The following is a 21,508-nucleotide window of genomic DNA, read 5'->3' as shown; positions in this document are numbered from 1 at the left end:
AAAGCGAGGAGACCACAACGTTGAATTGTCTTGAGATGTCGGTGACCACGTGACCCATCCAGGCAGCATCACACAGGATACAGTGACTCACTGAAGTCTATTCGCTTTACTTGCGAGAGTTACACAGGGAAGATTGAAACCACTTATCAATGGGTTATAGCCAATCTATAAAAAACAAAATGTTGTTTTCTTAACTTAAATTTTTTTTTAAACTATCAGTCAATCAAACGAGATATAATGTGTCAACTAGAGAGCTTTCAAAGTGCTGGTAAGGTTAAGGTTTTGTCACCTTTAGACAGATCTAGACTAGCTGTTTCCCCATCTGTATTCCAGTCTAAATGCTAAGCTAGGCTAACCAGCTGCCGGCGGGAGCTTTAAATCAACTCTACAGACAAAAGATCGCCAGTGTGATGTCACCTATTGGTTTTTCAACTAACTTTTTGAAGCCTCGAGGTCAACATTTGTTGGTTTAACAAACATTATCAAAGCTATACAGTCCGTTGCCAAGGCTAATTAATTAGCGGTGTCGTCAACCCTAGGGTTTTCAATAGTATTTAGTTATTTGTACCAAGTTGTAAAGTGTTTTACTAAATCTGCTGCAAAGTTGGACATTTTAATATGGCTCATAATGGGGACTTACTCACATTTGGAGCCAGCCTCAAGTGGCCACAAGAGGAACTGCAGTTTTTTGGAACTTCCCTGTTTCATATCGCAGTGCCGGTGGGTGCCGCTTGATCTTCTCATTTAAGTGCTGTCTATAAAATGTATCTCTAATCCTTCAGTGCCTTAATCATGCCAGAATGAGCTACTACACACATTAACCCGTACCTTTTTACTTAGCAGCTGCTTCATATCTGTACCTGTCTACCTACCTACCTACTCTATCGTACATAAACAGGTGGTCTACAGAAATCCTCTCATTTTTAGTCATACCACAACAAGAGGGACCCTGAGAAGGTACATGCCCCTGTAGGAATGGATGCCAAAGCAGTGCAGTCAAGCTGAACTCCAGAATACTTCTTTACAAGATCTCTTTGTTGACTGCTTTCACAGTTACTGCAAGCAGCGAGGGGGCCAACATAAAAGTGTTCCTGTGTGATAAAAAAAGTGCCACCCAGCCATGCTACTAAGTGCTTTTATATCACAATGGTGATATAGTAAATGTCACCGGCCCGGGGCTTGGATAAGGGATCTGTAATGTCATGGTGAGGCTTCAAAGAGGGCCTTGTCAGCCCTCTGTCGACCACAGCATTGATCCCAATAAGCAGTGGCTGAGCCGAGAAGAACAGAGGGTAAAGAAGCTGAAACCCTGAGGTAATTACTACCTGCCTGTCAGGACGTCTCTCTAATGGGCCCTGCGTTGACGGGAGCGCCACGGCTGGTACATTAGCACCTCAGAACTGTTTATCAGGCTCTATCAGAGCTGTATGCATCACCGTGGAGTGAGCATGTAGAGGGTGGTGCTGTCAGCGAGATGAGGACGGTGAAGAGTTTGCCTCCGAGGGGTGTCCCAATTTCCCCCTCAGCTCGTGTACAGAATGACAGATGGGACTCCGCTTTGCACATTTTTTTCCCGCACCCAATTCATTAAAGCATCTGTTTATTTAGCAGCTCTGTATACTGGGTCACCGATGACGTCACAGCTCAAACATGTCAACTCATGGCGGTGACTCAGCAGAGCCCGGGAGATGCTTCTCTCATGGTGCACATCCAGGCTCCACAGAGGCCCATAGAAGCACCCTGCTGAATCAGCCATGTAACTCAAGCTGCAAAATGAAAGTAATGCACCACAAACAGGAGTCAAACATTCGGGTGTGTTACATTATAAGCATGAAATTACTGAAATGCAATCCCTGGAGGCGCTGAGATGGGGTCTATATCTGCCAAGGGGTAGAAAGTGCAGGAAAAAATAGTTGATTACCGAGAGGGCTACGCGGCAATTGACCTTTCTTCCCAGATATGAGTCACTTGCATCAGTCGGAGCTGCCAATCTCAAACAATGACGCAAACACTCTCCAAGACAACATGCCATGAAATGCGTCCGTGGTTAAATGATAAAAGAACAAGAAACTTCAAGAAGATTGTCGGGAGTGACTCACGGCTCCCCCGCTGCTTTCTGTATCGCAGACGACGGCGGGGGTCTAATGGAGTGAATCCTACGGAGGGAGACGGAGGATTATCTGAGAGTGGGACGCCGCAGAGGAAGACAGAAAGGTCTCTTTGATGCACAAAGAACAGAAAGAGGAGATCACGGAGGACCTTTCTGCCTAATTCCATTTCAGGCACATACGTTTCATGGCTAGTGATCGTGGAATTAAAAGGAAAATGGGAAGCTTAGAGAGGTGATGCTAAATCGGCAGTTAGTGAGCATATTAGATACTGGAATTGTCAGTTAATATGAGATGCACTGGCGTTTTCTATGATTATGTATCTGCGGTGACATGGGTACAGATAGTGGTTGATATTGCCGTACAGTTCGTGTCCAGGCACACTGATGGATAGATTTGGACTCTGTATGCAGGGATGAAGAGTCAGACTGTGGCCCAAAGGTGCTGGGAGGCTCATGAAAGTCAAAGTCTTTGCTCTGTGGCCACTTCAGATATGAACCGGAGTCAGTTTTACATTCCCATGTGGCTTCCCCTTGCTTTTTGGTCCGCGTCAAGCCCCCGGCCTCCTTTCCCCATCTTCAGCTCTGACGTCTCCTCTTCATCCTCAGACTTCAGGGGGAGGCGTGTCAGGCTGGGGGCCGCCATCCACCCTCACCACTGCGGAGAGAAAGCAAAAAGAAATATGTCAGGTCGTCTGGGAGAAGACAGGTGGTATTTAAATCAGCGGTGGTTCATGTTTTAATTTGAACCTTTTATACCAACAAAGCATTTCCTGTATTTCCCACTGAGCAGCTCATTTATAGTAAAGACACATTGATTAGCGTCTGATTCATGTTTTCATTAAATCTGCCACCAAAATACCAATTTACTTTAAGTCCCTCTGTGCTGGAAAACCCCTGATGATCACACTTTTCCCTGCAGGGGGCCCTGTGGTGTCACTCACTCATCCGAACCTGTTCAACCGGAGTCATTAGCCGGATGAGGATGGGAGACAAACGCTCTCTTTTCCCACAAACCTCTTAACCTGTTGTCAATTGAGGGAATCCATGGAAACGGCGGGGGAATGCAGAGGCGTTCCTGAGAGGACCCCCGATTCTGGTGGGTGTATTCTCGCCTTTATAAATGCATCCTTGTGCCAGGAGAGTGTCGTACAAGAGGGTTTATTTTAAAGCTTTAGAAAAGGGGGATTCTTTTGTCGACGTATAACGTCATACCCTCCCTCTGTTTTCATTCCTGTCCCATTCCAAAGACCCCTATCTTCTTCCACAGTTTGAACAGACACTACAGTCATCATCAGCGACAAAGAGCACAAATACACTGATGCTGGCCACTGCAAAGCCGTCTGTAACGCACAGACATATGCACAGTGGATTGCACCTATGCTTCCACCTCAGTGCAGCTGTTCCCGAGCAGCCGTTCGCCTCATTTTAGAGGCAGCGTTAATAAAAACGGCCACATGGCTATCCAACGTTTTATAGAGTCCAACCTCATTCGAAAAAATCAATACAAGCTGTCTTTCACTGAATCATTTCAATTCCCTGAAATGTGAACTCCCAATCACAGCAGAGCTTTGTTACCGGCTTCTTCTTTCTTCTTCTCCTTTTTTTTTCAGCACATCCTGATTGGACCCTGAGCCACGATAAAGCTCTCCAAATTGCTGATTGGGACTGAGTTTGAGATAGCTTCATGGTAATCACAAGAACTCAAGAGACATTGGATTTTTTAACTGATATGAAAAAAATAATGTTACTTGCGTCTTATTTAGACACTACTTCCCCCGGGCCAGCGGCTTATTGCGTAACGTGTTTTATTGCTCCTCCAGTTAAGCCTCAGATTCAATGGACAGATTATGAGGAAGTCGGTCCCTGGACAATAGCAGGTAAAGGGCAAAACCTTGCAGTGTTTTGAATGCTTTTCCCAGTATTATGTCAAAAGTTGTAACAATTAAAGGCCCCAAAAACGTATTTTCTCAACTGGCTTCTGTAGTAAATGATGGGATCTGACATGAACACGACATGAATATCTCTTTGGAGTTTTGAAGTTTGGTGGGGCTTATTTGGCCTTTTGTGATGCCAGTTTCTCCAACAATGATGAAGCAACAGTTTATGTTATAGATAACCAGCCAGGATAAGTATATAAGTATAAATGTCGCAGTAGATCTGTAAATGTGTTCCTAAAAGCATAGGACGACTACTTAATTATGAATCCTTTGCTATCTAATGTAATGAATTGATTTCCATTCAAATTTACTGTTACCTAAAGTACACACCTTGCTGTATTATGTAGGGAAAATTGAACACCACCATAAGAACCTAAAGTCTGTTTGTTTGATCAGAATCAAAGACCAAATTGCTACAATATTGCATTTTGCCTGGAGTTTGGTTTGTGTTCACACAGCTGCTTTTACCAGCGGAATAAAAGTTTTGATGCGCAAGGAAACTGCTTTCTGATTGGTCAGAATTTCCACGTGTGAAACTCCCTGAAGTAAACAGAGAGAGAGAGAGAGTTTTGTTGTCAGTTCTTTTACTGTTAACCGACATTGTTCCACAGTTCGATGAATTCCACTTTGCTTTAGTTTTTCACTGAACAGTTTGAATACCTCCGTGTTCTTGTGCGCTTCGACAAGCATTTGTGAAATTCTTTGGTCAGCCCATATTTCTATTTCCTCGTCACTCCCCCAAGAATCAAACCGGGCCGTGGTTCATTTGGAAAAGAGTCCCGTCTTTTCAGGAGATGCATGGTCCGGTGGCTGTCAGGTGTGAAAGCACCCTAAGTTGATATGTCGATGACACAAACCTTTTTGTATCAAACCCTTTTAGTTTAGCTCAATAGTTCAGGCAACTATTAGGTCAAATTGGGCTTTAACGGTCTCATCATTGACATCCATGAGCATGTCTACTGTTGGAGTGTCCATACATAAAAAAAAATTTGCAATTTCATAACCACTAAATGAACAAATGAAACACCACGGTCTGATGTAGTGCATCCAACAATGGTGGGAAGTTTATCAAAACTCCTTTATGTGGGAGAATAAAACAAACGATGAGTCATCTCTCCATTATTACAGAAATTTCATTAGTGATTCGTGATGTGACTCAGCGACATTATTACTGTAACTCGCTGCTGGATAATGTTACACACTGGGAATTGTACTTATGAGCTGTAGATCCCTCAGGCTCTAGACCGGAATCACAAGTGTTCAGCAAAACTGAACGGGAACCCCTCAACAGCAGTTGATTGTAGTACTATAATAAGGACATCCTCCCTCTGGGTTTTCAATAAGACTTATTTTTAGCATCATTTTCCCGTGGCTTTCAGAACAAGAACTACTGATATTGCGCTGCATTTTGATTAAAATCAATCCGTGTTACTTTAACACAGGGCCGTACATCTCCTGCTGCACTCTCAGTTTATTCTTCTGCCTCGACTCCACTTTGTGTTGACTGTGAGGTCAAACGCAGGGCAGGGACGCAGGGACGGGCGACGGTGAGAGAGGCCTTAGAGTTTTGTTTAAATTTTAAACACATTCAATATGCAGGATTTAGAAGAGGGAAGCAGGCAGCAGAGGAGGCTTGGGGGCAGGGAGAAGTGGCGCACAGATAGGCCGCTCTTTTTAATGGAGATGAACAGACAGAAATGAGGCTGAGCACCCTTTACGTAGGAGCTCTCCCCTCAGCTGTGACTCATGCAGGGAATACCCTCTCGGAGTGTTGTCACTCAAAAAACGAGACATTTTCACTGCTCTGTTTCTCCTTTTAAAGGCTTATTTGACTTGTTTTGATTGGAGGTGTTCCCATTATTTTAGTCGCCAGTAAAGTATGGTTCGTTGGGAACAGGAAACCCCCTGTGATTAGCGTGGATTTATAGCGCATATTCTCACCCTCTCGCGTATTTTAACACATCCAGTTGGAACCAGCGGCCCCCAGCACAAGAGCTTTTGCTGCCTTTTTAATGGCTTCCGCTCCCGCAGACGGTGCTAATGCCAATTAGCACGTCCTAAATACTGACGCTGGATCACATTTTGAAAGGCAGCGAGACCGAGCCTGGATCCCGTCTCATAACACCTGCTAATGAGCCAATCAGTTAGAGAGGCGACAGGGTTAACGGGGGACTTATCTTCTCATTGAACCAATCCAGAGCTGCTCCTCCAAAAGAAATTCCTCCTTTTCTTCGACATGCAGCGGGCTTTGCATTTGTCGAGTGGAAGAATGGACTCGGACAAAACACAAAGACAAAATAAGCTTTTTCCCAAGCCTCATTAGAATGTAATGGGTATCCCAGAAAAGACACAGTCTTGGGGATTCTTCCAGGGAGGATTTATCAGCTGTTTGGCTTGTAAGCGCATCATTATCCGTGTTGATGCTGTAATTCACAATAAAACGAGGAAGGAAATATGTGAGATACTCCCGACACAACGTCTTGGAGAGAAGCGTGAATGCCTGAATGAATAACAAGTTCATGACTGAACTTCTTTCTCAACTAAAAGGCCTCTCAGGTTTATGGTTATAGATCGAGTGAGAATCCAGGTTTCATCTCTTAATGTAAGTGCTATTTGAGTATTAAAAGGGAGGTAGACTGCTTTTACAGAGGTCGCATCACTCTCCGGCAGCACTTGCTTTTATTCTCCGAGCTGTTTAAAGGTTATCCTCTTTTTGTAGCCACTCTCTGATTCCCCATTATGCACCTAGCCTCATTTTTCTTGTGCTGGTACCAAATGCTAGTAAAAGATTTAAAGGCAGTGATATTAGATGAAGTGAGCAGGTAGAGCCGTAACTTTCTGTTGCTACGTTTAAATGATATGGTGATGTTCTTTATGTTTTTTAACCGTAAACAAATCCTGTCACATGACCAAAACCAATTGATCCAATAAATCCTTATGTAGCGTATTCCACTACAGTAGACCTCCATCATTCTCCAAAAATAGAGACATTTTGTGAGTCAAACCCACATACAACACGGGGCGGCTGTGGCTCAGTGGTAGAGTCGGTCAATCGGAAGGTTGGCGGTTCGATCCCTGACTGCTACAGTCACGTCGAAGCGTCCTTAGGAAGACCCTGAACCCCAAATTTCTCCCGAAGGCATGGCTATCGGTGTTTGAATGTCCATTCAAACTGAGTGGAGATTTGCACTTATGCCTTTTCCATCAGTGTGTGGATTCGTATGTGAACGGTTGAATGTGACAGTTAGAAGACTAAAAAAGCAGTCCATTTACCGTTACAACATCCTGCTACCATAAATACTCTAACTCTTGAATCTAACTCTAAAATGAAAATATATAATGGTGACACATTTCAAAAGATCCAGCATCAACCAATTTGCGCTCGGTTTTGGTCTATTCGTGGGATTTGTTGACAATTTTGTTGCATCCTTAATAACGAGAGATTTGGGAGTTGTGCAAACTACATATTTTTTCCAGTTGCAATCGCAGACAACTGTCAAAAAACAACAATGAAACCAAACACAGTCTCTCACTCTCAATGCACTGCACTGAAAGAAGTGAATTACGCCTACTGTAAATTGCTTTATAATAGATCAGTAGTGCATAAGCGCATAATGTTGGTTTTATCCCTCCAAGCCAGACATGATCTTCTGAGCTAATCCTACAAAACCTTTTCGATTTTGTCTGGTTTGCGAGACCGAGTGGCGAAATCTGCCTTACAGTCAGACACCCAAAATACTTTATGAGTCGAAGAGTGACGAATATAGATATAGAGGAGTTGTAAGAGTAGTAAAGGTAAATATAGATCAAACATATGCAGTTACGTACTTTCCTTATACATTGCAATTCTAATATTTACTGTAAGCTAAGAAACTGTCTCAAACGACTGTCAGCGCTGAATATTTTGGCATCATGTTGATGGCTTAGGTCAGTATTTGTGATTCAGCCAAGCTATGAGTAAAGAACTCAAGCAAAATCTGTTTAGTGTCAGTACCTGCCTCACGCTCATTTCACCGCAGGGCCTTACAGTATTAATCTCGACATTCCTGGAGTCTAATACATCATGTATGCATGTGAGTCTACAGTATCTGCTTTAACCGCTATATGCTAGTCCTTCTCCAAGGCGATGAATTGTTTTTGATCTCAATCCACAGAAATGTGTGTTTCCCTTTAAGGAAAATGTTTGCACAATGCTGGGAACCCTCCACATATGTTCTCAAAATGTGAGTATAGGGTCGTAAAGTGATTGATAAGGATTTTCTGTGGCAGCTGGAACACAATGGTGTGAAGACTTGGATGAGTGCCTTAAGTCAAGTTTGAGTTTGCGTGATCAATATACAGCCAGGCTACTATAGACAGTTTCTCAGCTTGCACTATAGGCATCTTAAAAGTAGACTTCATGGCAACACAGTATTGGATTGCATTAAGTTGTATAGGTGTAGCTAATATGGAAGCCACTGAGTGCTTCTTACAACATTGCAAATAACAATTCCAGAATAAATACTGAAAATATAAAGAGTGCGTTTTAGGCTTACCTATCTGTTCCTGCGTGTGTGAGTGTGCCGGCTGAGCCTGGACTTCAGCCTGGGCATGCTGCTGTTGCTGTTGCTGCTGCTGCTGCTGCTGCTGCTCCTGCAGACTTTGACTGTCAACCGAGATGCCGCTGTCGCTGTGCAGCTTCTCTCCCTCCGGCGTCACCATCTGGTTGTTTGTAGCCGCGCGGTTATTAGCGGCCTGCTTGTTCTGCTTGCAGCTGTTCCACCTGTGGAGATGTGGCATGTCAGAGGGAGATAATGATCCAGTCAGTATAGGTGATACTATCTTTAGATGTTTGGAACTTCACAGCAGTTTTGAGCTATAAAGCAATAACCGATGAGTCATAACTGTATTTTAAATGATTGTTGTATGTCAATCAGATGTAGCTTACAGCTTAGTGGACAAACAAGCAAGCCCCTTTTTTTTAACTAAGAACCAAATACACAAGCGTGAATGTTCGGAATGTTCCGTTAACTAGCTTAATAGCTACAGTAACTGAATGCTTCCAAGAACCAAGCTAACTACATTAGTTTGTTGTATTTTAGGTTACATAAAGGAGCCCTGTTCATGACTAGCATCTTTTAACTGTAGCATTCCTCTATTGTGTATAAGCTGGTCCAGGATGCTATTAGAGTTTAAGCTAACGTTTATGTCTTTGTCCTACTTTTAATTAGATTTGGAAAGTTTACAGTAAAGCAACCTCGTCATTATTAGCGATAGTGTCACATTAGCCAACTTCATCAGTTCATCCTTTTTTATATCAAAATTGAATCAATTCTGTCAGCAAACAAACAAATATGGTAGCTAAACAGCCAAATTGTTTCAAATTAGCTCAACACTGCAAAAGAAGAACAGTGTCTATATATTTTCCACATTTAACTAGGGAGGATGCTAACTTTTTAGCCTGGGAATTTAGCTAAATACCAGTAGGTTCAAGCTACTTTTACAGGATTCTTCAGTCTACAGAATGTATTTTCTTGTGGAGCTAACATTAGCTTAATTAGTCATCTAGCGAAAATTACAGCTAGCTAACTTAGCTAAACTAAGCACAGGTGAGAGTTGTCACTTTGGCCAGCAAAATCAATCAAAACATCAGTTTTTAGCTATGAAGATATTTAAGAATGGCCTATTTTAAATTATTCTTTTGAAAGTGTTTTTAACTAACTCATGGAGCTACCTAGCTTAATTAGCTAGCTGAGAACAATTACAGAGCTAATATCTAAAACCCATGTGCCTAGAGTTTTAGTTTCAGCCAGCAAAATCAACAGTCACCCGCTTAAAATGAGGAAACTTCTCACTACGATCTGTAATGAAGGACCTGTTGTTTAAGAAATTTCAGTGTTAAATCATTATCATTGTAAACTCCATTTGCTGAAGATGGAAGAGTGAACAGTGATAAAACATGCTAATAAAATGTTGCCTCTCCTGAGAAGATAAATGACTCATGAATCAATGATTAAAATATTCATGAGATATTGAGTGCCACAGTAAAGTGTTCTTAAGTGTTACTTGTGAAATATTGGGTGAAACTCACTTAATTAGCAGTCTGTATATGCATGATAATAATAACATTAGGAGTGGCCAGATGTGTGCGTGACTCTGCTGATAAATCTGGCACTTGAATTCGCTGTAGTTGGCACTTTTCAAACACTCAGTGCCTCTAATGAGCTTGTTTACATGATTTAAATGTGTTTAAGCCCAGACTTGTATCTATCTGGATGAGTGCTTTCATGTGTGGTTGTATTTCTTCGCGAAAGTGTTTTTTTTTAATTTAGAAAAACTCATTGTGGTACATTTGAGTGAGTACATTTTCTAGAATTGGGTCAGAACCTCTTTGAAGGCGCCGGGCGTGAATATTTCACCAGCCAACTAAAAGCCATTTTGTTAGCCCGGGGCAACATCTATCCAACACCACCCACCACATCACCATCTCCATCACTGTTCACACTCTTTGCCCTAGATTATACTGTGTCTGAGGTGCAAAACCCAATTGTGCTAATGTCTTTCACCACAAAGCAGCTTTTCAGCTCTACTTCTCCACAAACTGACCTCTTGAAAACAATGTAGGCCACGAGGCCCACCACCACAGCAGCCAGGATGGAGCAGTAGATGGGGATAAGGTTTTCGTCGAGCCCGTGGCCTAGGAAGCGAGGGGAGCCGGCGCTGGAGGTGGTCGTCTCCGCTCCTGGTAGCGGGCTGTCGGAGCCAGGGAGGAAGTAATTGGTGAACGAGGGTGGAGATGGATCCATGTCAGTCGTAGTGAAATACGTAGGGAGGAGAGGATCTGTGTGAGGAAAGAAAAACGAAGAGAGTTTACATCCTTGCTAGCAGTGACATTTTAAGCTAACATTTTAATATTACAATGCTAAACACTTGTGTTTTCAGTGTTCGTAGTGTTTTTTACATTAGGTGTAGCAATACCAGAGTGTAAACTTCAATCCAGTTAGGAATTGTTGAGATATTTCAGTCTGGATTTGAAGCAGTGGGCCAGTATACAGTTCTATCTACAGTGCCTTGCTGCTAGCATGGCCCCAAAGAAAACCTAGACATGATATCTTATCTCTCAGAGCTTGTTAGCTGAAAGTGAGTCACCGAGTCCCCGACCAGATGTCCGATCCACTGCACACATGCAGCAGCTGTTTCTGATTGGCAGATGGTTTCTGGCTGAGTCGCTGTGTTCAGAATAAAAAAGAATGTTCCTCGACAAGGGGGGCAATATCTGTCACCCACCAACCCACCCCACACCAGGCCTGAGCCCCCCGCACGCCAGGTCTCTTCTCACCACGTCCGCCATCTATCTGATCTGTGCACATTGCACAACATTAAGGCCATATGGATCTATGTAAAACAAAGTCCGGGGCTTTAGAGAGGTCATCGCTTTGAGTGTAGCCTCTGCTGAGGCCAGAGAGGCAGGAAGGCTCTGTGCTACTGGATGGGTCTGGTTTCTATCAAAGCAAAGCCTGGAGAGAAGACTCATTTTCATAAATTGTCCTATTTCCTCTTTCTTTGTAGGCTCCATTAATGATTCAGAGCAATTTCCCATGAAGCAGCAGCACCATGCCCTCTCTGATGGGCATGACTTTCCCTGAAAACACAGTTTATCCATCAAACCTCTCCTAAAGTCCTGACATCTTTTACTACTGTTAAGAAGCGACGCAGCGAGTCTGTCACATGGTAGAAAGGCTCAGCGAGTTGTCTAAAGATTATTCCCTCCCTCGGGGGAACAGTACGGCAGGCTGGAGGAGAAGGCACGTCCAGCCAAAAAGCAAAAACTCCTCTGAGCTCTGCAGCCTGGTGGGGACAGAGAATGCGCAGCCCGGTTCAGATCTGAGCCTGTTATTCCCTGCAGAACCTCAGGCTGCTCCTCATTAGCTCCATGCTGGCGCTCATAGGATTAACCCCGTGGAGACCCCTGAGGCTTCCTTCAAGGCCGAAGACTGGGACGCTCGATCCTAAATACTTTAAGAGTCCTACTTTAAAATTGTTCTGTTTTTAGGGGTTTTAACTCTTAAGTATGTTGGCTAAACTCTGTACAAAGATTGCAGCAAGGGGATCAAATTACTGGTTGCTACATATTGTAACTGACATTAAGCTCTCGCTCCTCATTGCTGATGCAGTATATTAAGGCTCCTTTTTCTTTATGCCATCAATACTCACTGAAAAGTCATGCACTACATATATTAATACTAATTTCTACAGTTTTCTCCTTCGCTTCCCCTGACATTTTGGCAGTGCAGGTGCTTTCTTACATCACTGGAGGTGAAAACTATTTCATCTGTGCTGCTCACAGCATTGAAGAATTACATTTTAATAATTCAAGTGCAGCGTCTCGTTCCTGAAACAATGTCCCGGTTACCCTGGATGATCCAAAGGCAGCGCAGTCTGTCTCACTTTTTATTGCAGGTGCTTCAAAAAAAGTAAGAAAACTGTAGATGCTGTTTTGTTTGGATTACACGGGGAAATGGGGGCCATGTTTTTGCAAAGAAATGTTGGTGATGTTCCCTTCACCTCCGCTCTACTAGAAGGCAGATATGTCGAAAGGTATATGAGTGAACCCTTGCAACTGAAGCATGCTGATATGTGATTGGTCAGTACTACTAGGACTACACACGGCAACTACAAAACTTTTGGTCCCGTGCCTTCAGATCAGTAAATTGGTGAATGTCTGTGAAGGCTCTCAGTCATCCAGGTCATGGTTAATTCTAAGCTTGATCCAAAAGGCAACTGGACTTGGTTGAAGTTCTTGAAGACGTTTCAGAACTGAAGAAGGAGGCTGAACTGACTAAGATATACGCCTCTGGGAACGATGGCCAACTTCTTGTTCAGTCTGATGTAGATAGATAAACGACTTCCAGCTAAGACGTCCTTTTTCATGCAATGCATTGTTTACAGTCCAATTAGCAGCTTGAGAAGCAGCCGTGCGTTCAGGATCCGCCCCTTCAGGCCTGCTGATCCGTGATTGGTCAGTGTTACTCAGACTACGAACGGACTACAAACGGAAACCAGAACACTTCCCATACGTGGGTCAGTTTTATGTGGAATCTGCAAATGGGGCAACACCTGCGAGCTAGTTCGGGCAGGCGACTCGAGCTGCACTGATTTCACGCTTGACGTGCGTCATCCTCCACAATCGCCTGACAAACACAACCTTCCAATTTTGCATCTATTTAGGCAAGATTTCTGTTCTCTCCCTCTGTCATCGCCACCACTGCCCTGCACCAGTACTGCGCTCATACTTTCAGCCTCAGCATCCACCACCTGCAGGCTCCGGCTGGGGGGGGGGTTAAGATATTATCTCATCACTCCTCAAATTTCTGCGTGTAAAATAAAACCTGCCCGGAGCGATGAGGTAGGAGCTTAGACGCCAAAAAAACAAGCTGTGTTCGGCTGCTGCAAGAAACATTTCAAACTATTACAAACGTGTCTGGAGATCAGTAATACACAGACAAGCAAATTGTCTACTATCTCCCAACGTCATTTAACTTTAAAAAATGAAGCATCTTCCTTTAAATGATTCTTGGAGGGAGATGAAAGTCCAGATAAAAACCAAGCGGACCATCACAGTCAAAGGCTTTCTACACATATGTTCTCTTTTCACTGACATGGCAGATAGTCACGTTTCCCAGCATTGATTTGTTGCATAATTCAGACACGCTTACTCTTGCTACTAGCCCGATGGGACCCTCATGGGTAACTTATGTGGACAGATAAGGCGAAGTTCTGTTGGCCGTCCTGTTGGCCTTGCGTGTCTGTGTGCTGATGATGGGGCAATCCTACCTCCCGCGGGGAGGGATTGGTTTACTGAAACGGTAGAAAATATCTTTCATGGGCAGAAAAACACAGCACATGTGCGTGCCATACTTAGAAACACAGAAATAATGCGGAGGTCTATTTCAGGCGGCGCTATTGATTCAGATCGGGCTGAAAGGAAGGGAGCGTTCAGAGGAGTGGAGCGCGGGTGTCTGTATTACATGCATTTCTTGACCTTTCCTGGGATGTAGTCAGGTTTCCTCAGCTCGGCCATACATCATCCGCCTAATGCAGGAGTGGCTAATGGTATTAGCAATGCAACTCGAGCTAGCAAATGGAATAGATTGCGAACGAAAGGTGTGAAAGTGAGTGAAAGTGAGCAGGCTGTCAAAGAGGCTGGGATCCTAACAGCCTTTCCTTTGCCACCACTGTAAATGCTTTACTCCAGTTGACTCAACACAGAGAGCAGCTTAAGTATGCTATACTTTTATATATCTTTAGCGCAACCCCACTTTCCCTCCATTTCTCTGTGCTGATGCAGAAAACACGACTGGCTGTTTACCAAAGGATAAACCTTTGGGCTCCAGAGGCTGCATACCTCAGCTGCAAACAGAATGGGAGCTGAGAGGCGGCGGCGGCGGTGGAGCTTTAACAATTTCATTTTGGCTTCAGTGGGTTTAAAACACTCGTGAAACAAAATAAAACTAGCCCAGGATTTTATGAGCATGAGGCTGTGTGTGCAGGGAGATGTGTTTATTAGCGGGGTGTGGACGAGAGGGGGGAGAGAAAAAAAAAAAAAGACTTAATTTTTATGAGCCATTGAGGTCTTTATGGTGAAGTTAACCCCAGGGTCTTGTGCGGAGGTTGATGTCTCGGCGGCTGCCAGTTCAGGGTGGAGATGAGCAGCTATCAGGGCCAGCGCATGTACAATGACCTCTTTATCAGCCGCCAAACACTCTCCCTCTGTCCCGGCTCAGCCTCTATCTCAATCTTCCTCTGTGTTTGTCGCCTGACGCGCACACATCCATCAAACACACACGTTCTGCGAATTATTCAAGTGAGCGCTCTGTCTTCAGTTCGGGAGGGTTAATAGGGAGAGCGGGAAGGAGGGAGGGGAGGGTAGACAGAGAGGCAGAGTGTTAGGAGAGAGCGAGGAGGGGGTGCAGATGAACAGAGAGGCTGCTGTAAAGTGCTCTGATTAGCAGGAGTAATTATACTGCAGCGGTGAAGGCGCTGAATGCACACTGGCCACCTTCCACCGCTCCGTGGCCCCGGCCACTCGAGCGTCACTGTGGGAATAGATAGAGAGAGCAAATGAAGAGAGGAAAGGGAGAAAAGAAGTCGGCCTGTATCTGTTTTTTTAATCTTCCCCACTCTTGTTCTCGAGGACAAACACTCACAACAGACGGCCAACACTTCGCGTTAAATGCAAATCCTCTCGACTTGAGTTTGAACAGTGCCTTCCGGAAACGCTCTCGTGAGGCCGAGCGGGCCGAGAAACCTTCGGTAAAAAGATGCGGGACGTGTTTTCAATTTCAGATCAAAGCGCTTCGCACATGTGCGGTGTCCGGAGTTTTTAATGAAAAATGCTGGAGCTACAGCACACTTGGCAGGGTGGAGGAGCGTGCATGAGCCATCAGCTGTATTGATTTTGGATGCTCATAAAGAGTGTTTGTGTGTCTAACGCTGGAGAAGAGTTCGCTTGTGTGTGTGTGTGTGTGTGTCCTGCAGTCGAGTGTGGGTGCTCATAGAGGTCATTCAGCGAAACCTGAGCAGGAGCAGAAGAAATCCCAGGACTCATATCGACCCCCCTGGCATAGAATACCAGCACAGCACATATGCTGCAGCTCTCTCTGTCTGTTTCCATCTCTTTATCTTCCCCTCTTTTCTTCTCTCTCTGTCATTGTTTCATGTAATTGACACTTGGTGACAGCTGGATATGAGGTGGGGGATTTGGGGATTTTAAAATAACTTAATCATGACTTTTCAGGGCAGCAGGATAGGAATTAAAAAAGATTTTCCCAAACACAAACGGGATGAGAATTCCAGCGAGGCAGCTTCCTGTTTGCTGCTGAACACGTATCTGTATGCAAAGCCATCGCAGACCACCGTGGAGGGCCTGGAAACTTCATCACCACCACATGTGACCATTACCCACAGGCCCACTGGTGCTATACGACAGGGCTCTCCATTCAAACGGACGTCCCACAAGGACACTTATCGTGCTATATCCAGTCAGCGCCGTCGCTGCTGCTACGACTCTATTGCTCAGGACAAGGCGGGTCAAAGGTGACACCAGCTGCATGGGTGGGCGCTCAATGGGCAGCAAAAGACGGTATTGTGGGCAACTGTACATCAGATAAGTCTGGAATACAGTAGATATTCTGGGTGTTTTAGGGGGCATAGGGTGCAGTTTGTTTTGGTGGCAGCCAGTCCGGTCACGTTACAACATAATGGGTGCTTTGGAGTGGACGTGGCTTCTTCCATCATAGCTGAGGAGCAATCTAAGACCGAGAGGACAGAGATGTACGGCACAAGTCTTGGTTATATCCATGTGAACTCTGGGGTTTGATGTAAAAAATATGGCATTGGTTTGATGTTTTAACGTTTAGACACCAACATTACTTGGCTAGCTTTAGGCTAGATTATGGTTTGGGTTCAAATATTAGGTCAAAGTTGACAGCCAATCACAGAGCAGCAAGATTAAGAACATTTAGGCTATGCTAATTTTAAAAGGAATAGCCTGTATGTTATTGTACTTAAAATGACAATTTTAGATGCTAATGTAAGCAGGTTACCAAGTAGTCTTAGTTGACAGTGTTAGCATGCTAATATTAGCTATTTTGGCTCACAAAATACGGCTGATGATAGGAATCAATGACTGTATATATAGCCAGAGCTGCGCAGTAGCGTTCGGGGGGTGGAGCCGCTGTAGTGACTTACGCTAACCAAAACACACACTTGACTTATTGAAAAAAACAGCAAAGATTCCGCATGTCGGCATGTTTAACAGCAGAACAGCTTCTTGTGTTGGTCTGAAGCAGACGGTCACAGATATGAAACTTCAACGACTGTAGTGATTGTTTTAGTTTCGTCTCCTCTCACCGTTCCTCCTCTACTCTGCTAATCAGGAACAGATCGGCTGCAGGAGCCGGATTGGTCAACAGAGCTGTCAATCATCCTTTTGACAGCATCAAATAACTAATTAAAACTGAACTTGTCAGAATAATGAACACTTGGACATAAATCAGCATGATAAGAACTAACTATAATGACAGAAACCATGTTTGCGAAACATTTATTTTATTTGATAGTTTGACTCATGTCCCACCTGTTAACATGGAGGAGGCGGGCTTTATGACCTGTACTGCAGCCAGTCCGCAAGGGGCGCTAGAGATGTTTTGTCTTCACTTTTAGGGAGCTGTCATGTCGTCCATCTTTTTATACAGTCTATGGAAGGAATGTTATTACTTTGGTCAGAGATCAAAGTAGTGAATACATTCAAATGCTGGCTTGTTGGTGGGGCTAGATGAAAAGTTTGGATCACTAAAAATGTGAAAATTCAAACTAGATTGATGTGAATTTTTGAATTCATCCAACAGTAGGTGAAATATTTTAACCTGGGCCAAACAGGTGGACCCACCAACAGAGCCAAGCATCCTGCACGGCTTAAAGGGAAAAACATTTCCTTCATCTTTTTGTGCAGTTTTTCCAAATTTGACCTGATAGCACACTATTTAAAAAGCAGTGCCTGCAGAGCAAAGCAGAGGCCAAATCTTTGTAAGGTCTTGTTGGTGTTCAAAATTACTGTGGTGACGATTTATTGATGGTAAAAGTGGAAATGTAGCACCTTTGAAGGTTCTCATGGAAGAGAAGGTTGAAAGTCACCCTCTCTGGTATAAGTCTTTCACTTCATCTACCTTTCCTGCTCTTATCTTTCCCCAGCCCATTTCTCTTCTGACTTTCTGTGCTATTACAGTCTATTAAAAGAGGCATTTACAACCTCCATGTGGCGCTTCCACATCCACTGTACTACAACAGGGTGTTGACACATTTTCGAGGTTCATTAACTCGCAAATCCAAATACCTGCCAGCGTCTGAGGCTGTGAAAGTCCCAACGGGGTCAACCCTTCCAAAAGAGAAATAAAGCAGCTCAAGTCTAAATCCTAACATTCATATCAAACGGCCATTAAAGTGTTCATTTAAAAGTGGTAATGCACACAGGAGATCAATAAAAGGCCCTGCATTAGCAAGTGCTCCGGCTATTAAGCGCTCTCTTAGAAGCATTTAATCAGCCTGCAACGTAAAAGGCTCTTTGGTCAAAGTTTTCATTAAAAATCCAACTTGGAAGGAAAGGAGCGTTTGCTCGGATCCATTTTGATTTGGGAAAAGGTTGTTTTTCGAATATGTCAAGCCTTACTTTACAGCCCTCAGTTATCTGATATTGCTTTAAAGAAAGATAGCAGATTTTTATCAAGGAAACCAAGACCAATGCCACCTAAGACCTAAGATTCGAGCCTTCTCTCCTCCTGATGAGGTCCATTTCACGCCTCGTCTGGCGTCAGAGAATTTACAGCTTCCTTGCTTACGCTGCCTCCACTGCTGGATACAAGGAGCTCCACTCAGCTCCTTCTGCAGCATGTTGCCGCCTGTTTTGTGGGAAAGCAGATTATTCATTGTCTCAGTGTTGACACTGCTGTAGTCTTTGACCTTTTAATGGTAAAGCTTTTAACTTCCTGCCATTTGAGAGCCTGACCTCCAACTGCGATTGAGACATGCTATATGATGGCTCCGACGCAGCTTTGAGATTCCTGGCAACCAGTGTGGAGTAAGTGGTCTTAATGGTACTCAGTGCAGTTTGAACCAACTCGGGAACTACTATCAGTGCGTGTGAACCAAAAAAGCCACTCTAAATGGGTGAACTTTTTGTGTTTTCACAACGATTCAGTTTTTTTCTTTCGAGTATAATTCGTGTGTTTCGACTGACACAAACCAAGTTAAGGATGAGACAAACCAGAGTCTCAATCAACCAACCAAAACACAGTTTGACAGCAACCAATGTAACCACTGGTGGTTTGTTTGAGGTACAAACACAGACCGATCTACTACAGGACTGCGGACATTTAGTGCACCATAAGGAAACCAATGTCTTATATAGTTCTAATTATTGGGCGACTGTGGCTCAGTGGTAGAGTTGGTTGTCTCTCAATCGGAAGGTTGGGGGTTTGATCCCTGACTGCTACAGACACATGTCAAAGCATCCTTCGGCAAGACACTGAACCCCAAATTGTTCCCGAAGGCACAGTCATTGGTGTATGAATGTGCATAGATACTGATTTTAGATTGGCACTTAGGCCTTTGCCATCAGTGTGTGAATGTGAGTGTAAAAGTGCTTTGAGTGGTCGGAAGACTATAAAAGTCCATTTACCATTAAAGTTCACTTTGGTACCTCTTCCATCAGAGAGAGGTAAAGATATGTTAAAGTAATAATCTTGAAGATTTTCATGTAAATAAATGTCTGTTACGTCACTATCTATCGCCGAATGAGGTAACACAATGGTGACTGAGCCTATGGCCCACTGATGAAAGCCTTTGCATTTGCAGTATTACAGACTGGGTGTCTGTCGACGGTGGCGAAAAAATCACAAGCTGCGCCCAGATAGTGACGCGTATTCCATCAGCCAGCAGTGGTTGGTCTGCCAGAGAGGGTAGGCGGAGCTAAGCGGCTGCTTTTCCAGTCTCTGCAAGTGTTGTGAGTAAACAGTAATCTACTATGGCTGATCAAACAAAGAAAAGATGGATGACTACAGATACAACTTCAAAAAGAATTGAAAATCCAAAGAAAAAGAAACAAATTCGACGCTCAGATGAAGGCAAACAGTCTAAAAAGGAAAGCGACCGTCAGCGATGAAAATCAACCCTTACAGCCAGAGCCAACCGTGGACGTCACACATGCAACACTGTCTGGATATCTGAGAAGTGTGCTCCCGCAATAACCGTTTGTCGCCATAGGTGCCACCAAAGAGAACGAAACTACGTTTTTTCCAGATTACAACTTTAAGCTTTAATGCTTCTACTTTGTTTTTGTAGCAAAGTGTGGTGATATCTTAAATTAAGCAATTATCCCATTGCATCATTGTACAAGGAGCTTTGTCCTGCTTCCTGCTGTCAGTGATTAGTTATGACAGGAGAGGCCCATTTGCAGTCTTAAATATTTATAGCAATAACCACCTATTCTTTTATGAGCTCTTTGTAACCACCAGACAAAATAAATAAACCCATAAATTGCAGTGAAGTCCAGGTTCAAGGTGAAATTGCTTGTTTTGTCCAACCGAGAATTTAACGACCAAACATATTCAGTTTGCTATCAAAAAAGTGAAAAGAAAGCAAGAGAAATAATTGCCAATTTATTTTTGGTCAACAGACAATTACGTTAGATGAAGTCGAATTTTCCCTCGTGAGTCATGGTGATATTTGTGATGCACCATTTCCAGCCTCCCAAAAATCTCCAATGAATGACTCAAATTTAATTTTAGTTCATGTGTACACCTGTTACTTTGCTTGTAATAATTCAGTCTTTACATAAAGTGCATCAAAACTTAAAGACATTAATATAGTATGTCTTTGTTATTTTAGTTTCCTCACTTAAAGTTGTGAGAAGCTGTTAGTGTGTGTAGCAGACTTACTGTGACAAACAGAGTCACTGGTTGGTGTGCACTCAGCCTGCTGCGTCTCAGTTTCCTCGTCACAGATGGTGCAGGGCAGGCAGGGGTCGAGGTAGCTTTCCCGATCCGAGTAGGTATCGTCAACACACTCCTCGCACATCGTATCATGGTTGTGTTCGCAGTGAGCAAACACACCCTGGCCTGCCGGGCACACCGTACACGACTCGCACTGGCCCGATATTGAGCTGAAGAAGTAGTTGTAGTTGCAGATGCAGACGGCATCGTTGGAGTCGGTGCAGGGCGTCTCCATCCGCATCAGGCCAGTGCACTCGGTGCAGGGACTGCACTGCTCTGTGTGACTGTAGTTCTCTGAGAAGGTCTCACCTACAGACGAGAGGACAGGTCGAAGAAGGGACACAAAAGGGAGAGGGAGGAAACGAGAGAAGGGGCAAAGAGCGAAGGAGGTTAGAGGATGGAGAGAGCAGGAAATACGAGGAGATAAACAGAGGGATAAACAGTGAGTCTAATGACATTAATCATGTTTACTGCACATTCATTAGAAGGGAGGACACATTGATCCACTGGGCTCTTAGTGATTTGTGCTCCGGGACAAGAAAGGTGCTCTTGTGTTGGAGCGAGTCAAAAGCCTGCTGCTCATTACGATATCGATCCCAATGTGTTTGTGCTGCGCTGAGTAAACTGCTTTAATCCCAGTCATTCACACAGAGTGAAGCGCAGGTGCAGCAACACGCTGACAGTGATGCTGAGATGAGATAAACCTATATTTAAAAGTGAATGAGGCATTGCCTTTGCATCTTTAAAGGCTTTTCAGTGTGTGATCGAATCTTTCTGCAAAATGAGGCCTTTTTAGTCACAAGTCAGTGTAAAGGTAGTGGAAACTTTGTCAATAAAATATTATATGATACACGCTAACTTTTATTTTATTCAAGTTAGTTAGTTAGTTAGTTGTTTAGCGGCTCTGAGGCTGTTCTTAGCATGCTAACAATGAA

General features: G+C 43.8%; 1 protein-coding gene across 1 annotated transcript in view; it reads right to left on the bottom strand.

The window, feature by feature from the left end:
* Window positions 1-468: 468 nt before the first annotated feature.
* ngfra (nerve growth factor receptor a (TNFR superfamily, member 16)) overlaps window positions 469-21,508 on the bottom strand; it is a 31,152-nt gene continuing 10,112 nt past the window's right edge. Inside the window, exons 3-6 of the mRNA XM_069676342.1 lie at window positions 20,520-20,882; window positions 10,633-10,867; window positions 8,583-8,809; window positions 469-2,765 (exon numbers count right to left, since the gene is read on the bottom strand). Coding sequence (XP_069532443.1) covers window positions 2,713-2,765; window positions 8,583-8,809; window positions 10,633-10,867; window positions 20,520-20,882 — 878 coding nt within the window. The 3' untranslated portion in view covers window positions 469-2,712. The remainder of the gene's footprint in view (window positions 2,766-8,582; window positions 8,810-10,632; window positions 10,868-20,519; window positions 20,883-21,508) is intronic.

The sequence above is a fragment of the Semicossyphus pulcher genome, unplaced genomic scaffold, assembly GCF_022749685.1.
Source record: "Semicossyphus pulcher isolate SPU_LCO1_2020_fin unplaced genomic scaffold, fSemPul1.0.p SCAF_25, whole genome shotgun sequence".
In the NCBI taxonomy this organism is placed as follows: Eukaryota; Metazoa; Chordata; class Actinopteri; order Labriformes; family Labridae; genus Semicossyphus; species Semicossyphus pulcher.
Note: the sequence above shows the minus strand (reverse complement) of the source record. Positions and strands in the feature narration are given on the sequence as shown.